The sequence below is a fragment of the Bactrocera neohumeralis genome, chromosome 6 (genome assembly GCF_024586455.1).
Source record: "Bactrocera neohumeralis isolate Rockhampton chromosome 6, APGP_CSIRO_Bneo_wtdbg2-racon-allhic-juicebox.fasta_v2, whole genome shotgun sequence".
Classification (NCBI taxonomy): domain Eukaryota; kingdom Metazoa; phylum Arthropoda; class Insecta; order Diptera; family Tephritidae; genus Bactrocera; species Bactrocera neohumeralis.
Window position 1 is genome coordinate 29,439,192 of NC_065923.1, and position 12,428 is coordinate 29,451,619.

The window sequence follows — 12,428 nt, forward strand, 5'->3', positions numbered from 1 at the left end:
CATAGATACTTACATATGTATATGCATATGTACTATATACATACATTGTACTCAAAGTTTGAATAATGAAAGTAAAGAGACGCTACTTCATATGTATGTATGTAGATAATGTTAAGTATTTAATTTATATAGTTAAAGCGACATAAGAGAGCGAACTTTTTTAAATTTATATACAACATTTTAAAATATTTTCGACATTAATAAAAAATTTTAATTCTTTTTTTCAAATGTACCAAATAATTAATTTATGGATCTACATTTTCTCTCCTCCATAATTTTTTAAATTTTGTATATTTATTTTTGTTATTTGGATTTACAATTTTTAAAATTTATTTCAAAATACATATGTTTACTAATTTAAAATTTTTAAAGTTTGTTAAGACATTTTCCGACATTTTTTGAAATTAAAATCTTTAAATTTCAAAGATTTTTGAAGTAATTTTTTAATCAAATTTTGAAAATTTTCTTTTTTAATTTAAAATTTTTTAAACATTTTTGTATACATTTTTTGTTTTTTTTTTGGTTCAAATTTAGAAACCTAATTTTTTTTAATTTATATTTTTTTTATTTAAAAACCTTTAAAGTTTATTTCCAAAAGTATGCAATATTTTTTCAAAATTCCATTACACAGATGGCAAGTAAAATAGTTACAACGATTTGAATTTTTTTTTAAGTTGAAATTATTTTAAAATTAAAAAAATTTGTAAACTTTTTATTTTTGTTGTCATAGTTTTTTAATTTTTTTTTTTCAATGCTTGTAAATATATTTTTTGACCTTATTTTTAATTTAGAAATTTAAAACTTTTTTAAATTTATTTTAAAAATTTTTAAATTTTTTTAAAAACATTTTTAAAATTTTCTCTGTTTTTATGTTTTTCATAACCCTTTAAAAAAATTTGTCAACAATTTTTATGAAGAAGAAATTTTTAAAGTTTAAAAAAATGTTTTAAAAAATTTTTTCAATTTAGTTTTGCAATTTTTTTTTTTGAGTTTTAATGATTCTAAACCTTTGATTTCATTTATCTTTACATTTTTTCTAATTCAAAAGCGTTTAATGTTGGTAAAGATATTTTTCGAATTTTTTTAAATTCTAAAATTATGTTTTCAAGATATCTAAATTTTTTAAAAACAGTTTTAAAATGTTCTCTTTTTCATAATTTTTTAAAAGCATGTATCAACAATTATTTTTTAAGTAAAAACTTTTTTAAATTATAAAGTTTATAAAAATGTTTTTTTTTAACTTATTTAAAATTTTTTCATTAATAAAAAATATCACAACATTTATCATTCCGTGTATTTTAAAGAACTCTGTAGCTGATTACAGAGAAATTTAACAGACTGTGAAAAAAGCTCAAATAGGGTTCACCCTAATTAACAAATAAATATGTATAGTATGTATAGTTTTTGATTTTTCTTTGACTTAATGTACTTAATTTGTATTCCTAAATAAGTATACAAGTTTGCATCGATAATTCCTTGAAAATTGCAACTGCAAAATATCAAAATTCCAAAAACAAAATTAGTCAATGGCGGTGTAAAATAGGTGAAATTTTTAAACTCCCAAACCTATGAACCGCATGGCGCCCAGGGAATTTTATTCCAGCGCGAAATCCATTAATTTATGCATCAAATAAGCAGCAGCTTCTGGGAAGCATAAAATAAACTCTCATATACACACATACATGCATGTGAAGAAACACCGGTGAAACTAAAAGTCGAACAAAAGTTTTATTGTTTTTCGGAATTGAAGAAACGGAAAATTTGTTTTACAAAAATAAACTAATGACACATGGACACACACTTTGCAGTGACTCATTGAATATTTAGACCTACATATGTGTATATATACATATTATTAGATATAAAATATCAATGCATATAGTACACTTAACCACAGACACACTTGTCGCCAGAATACTATGTGCCGAGAATCTTCTAAAAGGCTAACAGCTAATATGGGAACACGACAAGTCTAAGTGGTCGTCAGCTGATCTCGTAAGGAATTATGGGACGACAAAAATATGCTTGAAGTGAGACATTTGTAAGAAAACAAGAGTTGGCGTATAATATAAAGGGTACTTAAAACAGTATCTGTTTCGAAAATCATATACATATATCGATCATAAATTTGGAACTTATGATTTGTTGAATAAACATCCATTGAACAACAAATCTAGAAACGTAAGTTAAAATAAAATAATAAAAAAAATAAGGATTAAGTTGCAGTCTTATAGAAAATAGAAAGTATTTTGCATATAGCTATTTCATAGGTAGTTTTACGTGGTTCAGGTTTCCCTTCCCATTGTTTGCTCAAAAAACGCTTATTTTCTATTGTACTATCTAAGTTTTTGATAGATAACTCAATTTTTGTATTAATTGCTATATAATAATTCTAAGAATTGTCAATAAATTTTTACTGGAGAGCCGGAACAATCTAAATGAATAGATGAAACATTGTACATCGTTTCTTAAAAAGTTTCCAGAGCATCCAAACCATTTTAATTGAGATCCGATGTTGATCAAAATCAACCGAACTTTCAAATTCTACTGAATAATTTTTCAAATTCAAATGCTTCCTTAGCATTATACATTTCTACGATTTTTAATTTGATTGCGCTGCTCGTGGGTTACAACAAACGCGAATTTAGTAAATATTGACATATTTTAACTGAATTGACAGATGTCTAATTTTGACAAATAAAACTGGAATTTGTTATAATAATTCCTTCTCATAATTCACCATATTTTTTGGTCCTGCTTCTTGAAGAATGTAAGAAATATTTTAGTGATGTTTTCTTAATTTTTTATATATGTATAAAGTATGCATTTTTGACAGGTGTCAAATTTTGAGATATGTCAGTTGAATATTATAGAAAAAGAAAACCTTGATTTATGTTATAAAAATTCCGGATTTTTCCATTTCATAGCGAATGGAAGAAATATTTTGGAAGAGGTTTTCTTTCTAAGGGGATAGTTTGACAGATGCAAAATGGTGATACATATCACAAAAATTTTAATACACGAAAAATACTTGATTTACGTCTCTAAAAGTTCCAGAATTTTCCATTTTGTACTCTAGAGAATGTAATAAATATTTTTGAAGAGGTTTTTTTTTGACAGCTGATAGTTTGACAAGTGTCAAATTTAGATATATTTATATCACACAAATTTTAATAAATAAGAAAATACTTTATTCATTATATGTCATCAAAAGTTTTTCCATGACAGCTGATAGTTTGACTGGCATCAAATCTTGACATATATCGCAAAAATTTTAGTAAATAAGAAACATATATATTTTATTTTAAATAGTATTCAAGTCCAAAAATTCCAGAATTTTTCATGCCATACCTAAGAAAATGTGAGACATATTTTGGAAAAGTTTTAGCTGATAGTTTGGCTGGTGTCAAATTTTGTCAAATATCACAAGAATTTAATTAATAAGAAATGCTTGATTTGTGTCATAAAATATTCCAGTATTACGTTGTTGTACCCCATAGAGTATAAGACATATATAAAAATAAAAATTTTCTTTGACAGCTGATAGTTTGAGAGGTGTCAAATTTTGATTTATGTCCTAAAAATTCCAGGATATTTGATGTCGTACCCTAGAGTTTGTAAGACATATTTTGGAAAAGTTTTTCTTTGACAGCTGATAGTTTGACAGGAGTCAAATCCTGTCATTTGCCATAAAAATTTTGGAGAATAAAACATTTTTAATTTTGTCAGACAAATTTCTACACTTTTTAGATCATACTCATACGACTTAGGAAATATTTTGGAGAGAATTTTAGTTAACGGTAGATATTTTGATAGGAATCAAATTTTGACATGCGCCTTAGACGTTTCCTTTTATCAAATTTTCATTAACTTTATCATAAAGTATGATAAACTTACTTGATAAAATTACTTATCATACATTTTAGAGAAAGTTTTAGTTAACGGTAGATTTTTAGACAACTGTCAAACTTTGACATATGTCATAGGAGTTTTGTAAGTCGAAAAAATTGTGAGTACTAAAATGAATAGCAATAGGACTTATACGATTTTTGAGCAACGCATGCAACAAGCGGCGCACATCTTGAGTCCCAAAAAGCTCGCTGTGACGAGAAACAACATGTTGTTTTGCATATATTTTGACAGCTGTGTGCCACTATATGACTAAAGTGGGCAAGACAGCGCGTAAATAAGCAGCTATGTGACATAGAAAAGCATTTGGGTGGACTATTACGCTGAGGAGTGAATGCAAAGCGAAGAAATATATACGATTTTTATATAGCAAATGAGAATATATGCATATAAATACATACATACATATTATATATATTGTATTTTTCGACATAAACTTGCCTGCTGGCTAATTCGGAATTGGATTACTTAGCATTTTGCTTTTCGTTTTTCAATTTTTCTCCTTGCTTTTAGTCATTGCCACTTTTTATGACCCAAAAAAAGTTGAAAGTAAAAAATTATTTAATATTTCACTCAAACACACACAGGCGCATGTCGACGACTAACATAACATAACAATGCCGCTGTCAATTCCTACATGCTTACATATGTTTAAGCAACTGTATGCATACACATATATATTTTCTATCTGCTAATGTGTGTGTTAGAATCGCCTGTGTGTTGGAAGAGATTCTTCAGCAGCTTTTTAATATTCGCTTAATGTGAAAATTATAATCATTTGTATTGAATGTCGCTGCTAAATTTAGCATTACTCGCCGCTTGCCGCTCGCTTGCCGTGCGATGTGCCTTTTGCTTTGGTATATGCTTTTTGGTGGTGTTTAGGATCGTCTGATTTCCTCTTAGTTGTACTTTGCTTTTGGTTTCGCGACGCTGCCAGGCAACAGCTGTTGGCGGTGGAAGATTTAAATTTTTTTTAATTAAAATAAAAATTTCACCCTTTTCAAAACTATTATTGCCCATTTAATATTTTTTAGATTTTCAAAAAAAAAAAAAAAATTCGCGCTCATAAAAAATAATTTTCCTTCGTACTGTCGCATTTGCCTGCGCTTGGTGTGGCATATTTTGGGCTCACCCGGGCCAGGAGTATTTTCTAAATTTGTCGCAATGCCACGCAACACTTCCCAGTTCCCATTCCTTATGCTCTTATTTTGTATTTCATTTAATTCTTCGCTATGTTCAGTGCAATGCCTGCTCTTCTTCGGTGCTTCGGTGTGCTACATGGCGTATGAGCAACGCGACTTTGTACAATCATTGCTTGATTTACATGCATTTTTTACCTCCTCTCCCATTTGCATTTACTTTCGTTGTAATTTTTTTTTGTTTTTGTTTTGCATTGTGTTTTGTATTTATTGTTGCATTTCTTATTTGCAATTCGTCTGTTTGCTGCTTGTGGGCTGTTAGTTTGTCGCTTTCAATCAAAATCTCCGCTTATCTAACGGCGTCATCAGCGCCCCGGCAAGCTTAATGCAAGTGAAATGCGATTGAAGTTCAATGCACAACAATATCGTACGCCGCTGCACGCAAGGGTAATTTATAATTAGCAAATTGTTTGCAGCTCCACATTGTTTTTGCGGCTGCATTCGCTTATTTGTTATACTTTTTCCTCTACTTTTTCTTGTTTTACAATCCACTTTCGCGAGATTCGCTATTTATTCGTTTCGATTGCCTCCAATTGAAACAATTTTAGTGGCGTTTAAAAGCAATTTGGCAAGAATTTGGAATTTGGGGCTACGTATAGTGGACTTTAGCAGGTAATTTTCTGTGAGGTATAGAAAAACTTCAATTTGAAATAGCTTTTCTTTGCATTTATGTGTTTATGTGGGGAGTTTATAGTACTTTTCCACAAATTAAAAAACCTACCAACTTAAGAAGGGGCGGCAGGCCAAAACAAAGAAGGTTTTGTTGCACTAATCGATCTTGATATGGAAGATTCAGTCACCATTTGGTTTGACTCAGTCGTTCTACAATAATGTTCAAAGATATTGTTTTCATAAAACACAAAGTTGTCCCCCTATATCTCATAAAAGAGCTTAGGTCTGAGGTATAACAGGTAATGAGTATACTCTTAGTAGTTTACAAAAACGTAGGCGTTTTCTGCCTGTTTGCTTTCATCATAGAGACCTGGACTTCGCGAATTGATGGAATAAAATCGTCGAGCTGTACACTTTTTCTTTCTCTCTGCTATTATACTTCTACATTTTATATCAATTTCGTTAATATAAGTGATCATTGTGTGCATTGCCGAATAGTTCAATTTGGTATGAATTTATAAAGATTTCGTTGCGAAAAATTCCTGATCATTTAGAAGTATTATGTTGGTATATTTTACTTGTATAGCTTGTGAGGTAAATATCTGTTGGCAACACAATGCGTATGTTAGTTTCGTTTCGAAGTAAAGAGGGTTTTAACCAATCCTTATCAATATTGTTTTACTTGTTTTTTCTCTCGAGAGATCGGCATGAAGTCACACATTTCTCAATTTAGTACATTTCTTTTTATTGCTTCATGTACATATATATGGTGTATATGTACTTATCTATATATGATATAGCCAGCTGGCAGTCTAGGATTAAACATTTTTTTTACTGCTAAGGATGATTTTAGGAAAGGTCATAAGGTAGTTAGAGAATTTTTATTCTTACTTCTAAACATATTATACTAACTAGTTCTAAGGTAAGAAAAAGTTGTTAGATCGAGTCTACTATAACCTTATTTATGGATCACTAAAGTAATGGGATGAGAAATTTTTCAAAAGTCTGGCTCTTCTCAGTTCTTTAGACCACTGGAGTTGTGAGGAAAGACTTAAATTACAAAGAATCTGTCACAAAGGATATGCCTTTGCTGCAAAAGTTACTGGTTAACATATCTTTTCTTAGATATAAATATTATATATAAGCGATTTAAAGATTTGGGTAAAAATCCTTCAATTATTTAATAAATTATATTAAGCCACTACCACAGCTTTCTATGTTTATAATGTTTTCTTAACAAAATTTGTTAATTTTAAATGTTTCTAATTTTTTTGCAGTTCCAAAGCTTTCATTATTTTTATAAAAAAATATTCATAAAATTTTGAAATTTTTTTTATTTTTTATTCTACTTTTTATTTACTTATGTGAATATCTGTTATTTCCAAACTAATTTTTAAACATGTATAGTATATACTTTCTAACCTACACACCCCCGATACTCACCCTTTGGCGCAACTCACGTTCGGCTTCAAGATCATCTTGGAGCAAACGGATTTTATCCTGCAAGTAAAGCGAAATTTGTCATTTTCACAGCTTGAAGTGTTATTTAAAAATATTTTGTTATTTCTCGCGCGTTTAACCGTTATTAGAGAGTTATATTTTTTATATATCACAGTTATTTATTCATAAAAAAATATTTCTTCAAAATAAAAAGTTTTTCAATATTCATAATATTCATTTCAGTTCAGTCACAATTCATTTTAGACAAATATGCATATATTTGTCAGTACATTCATGCACACACATACGAATGTTTCATAGGTATGTATGCACACGGTTCACAGTGTCTTTTTTTAACTCGTTCGCGTACCAAAAATACACACGCTTTTACATATTTCACAAATTCTCTGCTTGACGTTCTTCGTTTTATTACATAATTCGCTTAGCATACACGCATACATATGTATAAGTATATTAAGTCATAGTGGCGTAGCAAGAGACATACACACACACACGTACACATATGTGCGTATGCATGTGTATTTGCCAGCTTGTCATTCTACAAATCCGCACGAGCACATTTTTCACTTTGCTTTGCAGCTGAATCCTCAATATCTACTTCGTCCACATATTTCACATCACTGCGCCGGAAAGTGGCGTGCGCACGGGTAGGGTACATGCATATGTTCGAGGATCTTCTGGACACTTGTACCATAGTCATGCATGTTTTTTACACATTTTTAGTCTCTTTGTAATTTGAATTTAATTTAGAAAAAATTAAGTACATAAAATTTTGTTTTTCAAAAACTGTGTGTTTGAGTTTGTAGTTTTTTTGAAGGTACAAAAATGAGTACCGTTGCATTAATTTAATTTTTTTTAAATTCAGTTTTAATTAAGTATATAATTAATTTTTAGTTAATTAACAATTAATTTTTTAATTAATTATTTTATATAAATTATATTTAACTTTTAGTTAATTATTATATTTAGTTATTTAATTATTATTTTTTAATTAATTAATTTTCTTAATTTTTCGAATTTTTTTAAATTAATTATTTACTTAATTTTTTAATTAATTATTTTTTATTTAATTTATAATTAATTTTTAGTTAATTATTATATTTAGTTATTTAATTAATTTTTTTAATTAATTAATTTTCTTAATTTTCGTGTATTTCTGGCACGCTGCTTACCTCCAAGCGTGAGAGGGCAGCCAAATCGGCGCTGTATTCAATGGAGATATCAGCTCCACTCGGTCCAGTTGAGGTGGCCCTGTAGGAGTATTTCGATGAGCGTACTGCTTGCGACGAGGACATTTTTTATTATTGTTGTTGTTGTGAATTTAATTTATAAATTTAAAATATTTAATTATAATTATTTATATTTCTATTTCTTTTAGTTTTTTTCACTCAGGTGAACACTTCGTTCGCGCCCGCGTTTTAATTAGTCCGGCTATTTGTGGTGGAAAAATTTCAATATTCCCTGCAATGCAGTTGTTATCCTCCAGTAACAAAAATTTTGTAGGTGTGAGACTAAATTGAAATCTTTTCGCACTCCACACACAAAAAGTTGTAGTTGTCACCGAGTCACCGAATAATTCGTAATAAACGTCGGAGAAAGGCTGGTGATCTACTGAACAAGAGATCCCGGTGTCGTTCGAATAAAGAGTATTTCGTGAATTTGGCGCTGGCTGACGATCTTTTCGTCTATTTCTACCCCGACGCAGCATGGCAATTATTTTCGAGTGGGAATCTGCCTGTGTTGGTGTGAGACACTATGCGTGTGTGTGTGTGGTGGTGTTGCCAATTGTTGTTGTTGTTTGTGTGGCGTTCATTGTACAGCATTGAGTGGACTTTACGTGTACCGTTATAACTGTATACATATGCCCACACACATAAATACGTATATGTAGCTGATTTTCCGCTCACAGCTTTCGGAAAATCGTCTATACTTATTGTTGTTGTTGCATTTGAACACACAAGCTCACATATTAGCGCATAAAAATCTACGAATTTAGACCTAGGCGCACAAAATTCACTTTATGGAGGTATAAGCTGCATATACATGCATACATAAATACAAAAATAAGTTGTGTGTGCCTGTGTGTATTTGTGTGCGTGTGTGCTTTTATCGCATTTTTCACGCTCCGCTCACACCAGCTGTCCTCTGTAAGTGTTAATTGCAGTGAGTAAAAAGTCGAGTGTGGAAATAAAAAGTTCTTCGCCGCTGTTATTGTTGTTATTGTTTTTTAGCTTTTCCGATTAGGCGCAGTTGCTCGTTTTTCCATTAGGCGTACACTAGCGGCCACACATATACAGTTATAAGTATGCTAAGTATTATTATTGAGTGCTTTAGTGGCTAATCCGCTCGGGTCAAGTCGGTCATCTCGATATAGGCTATATTGAGCAATTGAGATGCTTACCTGTAATTAGCATATATTCGTGCGTTCGGGTGCGTGTGTGCTCGTACAGAATGTATATTAGCTGGGAAATTGCCGATTGGAAGTGTGTTTGAAAGTATGCATCCGCTTTATCTTTGATATTTGTGTTGTTGTTTCTGTCGTTTTGACTTTTATTTTGTTTTCGAACATTTCTTGATTTATATTTAGATAATGTTCTGAAAAATTCATAACTTCGCTGAAAGGTTATGTTGCTGGCTGTGCTGGCAAGTGACCACTTTACCGGAATCGTGCTTATAGTATAAATATTTATGAAATCGATTGCCGACAATATTAAAAAAATCAAATTTTATAACTAAGTGGGAGAAAAGGCTAATTTTACGAATAGAGGTGCTGTAATAAATAGAACGATATATCAAAAACGATCAAACTCTTTGTTAGGTTATGTTAAGATATTCTGGCTGGTTTCCATGCCACACATTGATCTATAGGTATTTTGCAACGCCGAGCTAAATCTACATCGTGTAGGACGTCAACGCTTTTCGGGAAGTTTAATACAGGCTGGTTAAGCAATTCTTATATTTACTTTCTCTAGTCCCTTGTATTGCGAAGCTCCTTGGTATCGAAACCGAGTTCTAGATAAGGCCGGACGTAAGCGTTGGAGGTGTTCCAGCGTCTCTCTCATGCCTACTTGGCTGTGCTTTCTACATCCGTCATCGTTAATAATGCCCATACAGCTCGCATTTGATGCCTGCGACTAGGTCAACAATTGTCCTGCAGTCTTTTCGAGACCGTTTGAGTGAAAAGCTTGCGTATTTTTTGCCCCTCACTTGCACATGATCTTGGCGACCCTGAATGTTCCTAAAGTATTCCATCTTACCCTGATCCGTCTGTCAGATCTTTCCGAAATTTCCTTGTGTATCGTTCTAAACGATTTGCGTATTTTCTGAACTGCTTTGGTAATCAAGGGAATACGCTATTGGCATCTCATCACAGCCCTTGTGGCTTGGAACCCAGTTTATATTTTTCTAAGGATATTAACTGGCGCAATATGAGATTATTGCTTTAATTGCCGTGTGGCTATCGACATATATGGTGTATTGATATTCCTTAAGCCATCTCAGCAGCTTTCATGATCCCAAAGACTACTGCTCCGAAGATACTGCAGTATTCCGGCAACTTGAAGGGCCGTCTGAGATCTAGCTGCGTGCAATAGATCTCGGCGGCTACTCCATCATGATCCATCCGTGTAGATGCTGAAAGTTCAGCTTATAAGCAGAAGCAAAAACTTTCTTCGTACGCATGCGGTCCGCATAAAGCAGAAATCATCGGTAATGCCGAGCTCTTTTGGAGGAAATTCGTATAGTGCAAGCTTTGCTTATTTTCTATTTCTGTCAGAATTATGTGATAATTCCTTCCCAGGTGAGGCCATAAGCTCGAGCAACGGGTAAAAAGTGGGAAACTTTAGGTTATATATGGGTCGAGTGATGACGCTCACTCTTCGTTGAATCATGAAAAACTCACTGTTTGGTGTGTGCTATGCCATGTGTGTGGGCAGAGGCAATCTCTGGTCTATATTAACCACAAATGAATCCGATCATAATGTTACAGTCGTGATTAATCACTTTCTTGTACCGTAATTGAAGGATGTTCACCTTTGTTTCTGTGTTACGTGCCATACAGCCCATTCAATGAATTAAAGGGAATCTTTTGGTCTCGCGTCGTAGACCTGGGAGGTGGCCAAGATCGTATGATTTAACATCATTGAGGAATTTTTTGTGTTATTATGTGAAGTCGCTTGTCGACCTACATAAGCCCGAGTCGTTATCGTAGTGGTCGCAATTTCTGCGTTGAAAACTGAGCCTGTCGGCTACAATTTATTGAAACATTCGCGGCGGTCGCTTGTCCGAAATCATTTTCAAAACATCTTCGCAAACTCTTACCTTCATTATAAAGCTCAGTTCTTGGACATAACATTATATTATCTGCATTTTATTTCATCTTGCAAATCACCCTTTATTCGACGCGAAAGTCCGTCTGTGATGTTGGTTAATGCTAATGTTATCTGATAAGCCATTCTGGCTAAATAAATTTAAGCCGATGCCGAAAGGATGTAAGCTGCAACAAGTAAATTTTCGTGTGAGATATACATACATTCGGCAGTTTTCTTATCGAGGGACGACCGCTATTTGAAAAATATTTGCTGAATGCAAAAACCACAAGCGCAATTTTCTCAGAGTGTTCGAATACTGTCATAAATGTTCTTTATTAGCCTCATTCAAGTTTATTTATGGCAACGTTAGAAATATGCTAAATAATTGCAAATAAACACAGACAAAAATTTAATTAATCGAAAAATTTTGCTGCCATTACAAATGTACAAGCAAGTACTATGTATGTATATATACCAGATATATGTAGGCAGAAATATTTTTGAAAAATTTGGCAAACCGAACTCACTCAAATTTCCACACAAACGTGAGGAATTTAAATTGTTTTTGAGTTTCCAACGGAGTGAGCGGCGGAAACACTCAAGTTTTGGTTAAGTATATGTGTGTGTGTGCGTGTGTCTACACCTGCGCACACACAGGCAGCACTTGGTGTGCGTGTGAAACTGCCACTGGTCATTCAGCTGCGCGGCCAACACACATACACAGACAAATATCCGTTATTTTTAGCAACGAAAAATTTGGATTTTTTCATAATCATTTTCCACACATTTCACCTGAGTGCGAGCCAAAACTGTATGTACCGTTACGTAGTATAAACACGTATGTATACATGATATGCATATACATATACATATATATGTATATGAATATACAAGTATATATTATTCGGTATATTATGGATACATACAATCTTGCAGC

At 32.1% G+C, this 12,428-nt stretch overlaps 1 protein-coding gene across 1 annotated transcript in view; it reads right to left on the reverse strand.

Moving 5' to 3' along the window:
- Nucleotides 1-8,850, reverse strand: part of LOC126761047 (paramyosin, long form) — a 30,868-nt gene extending 22,018 nt beyond the window's left edge. The window contains exons 1-2 of the mRNA XM_050476953.1: nucleotides 8,354-8,850; nucleotides 7,164-7,220 (exon numbers count right to left, since the gene is read on the reverse strand). Coding sequence (XP_050332910.1) covers nucleotides 7,164-7,220; nucleotides 8,354-8,476 — 180 coding nt within the window. The 5' untranslated portion in view covers nucleotides 8,477-8,850. The remainder of the gene's footprint in view (nucleotides 1-7,163; nucleotides 7,221-8,353) is intronic.
- Nucleotides 8,851-12,428: the final 3,578 nt, after the last annotated feature.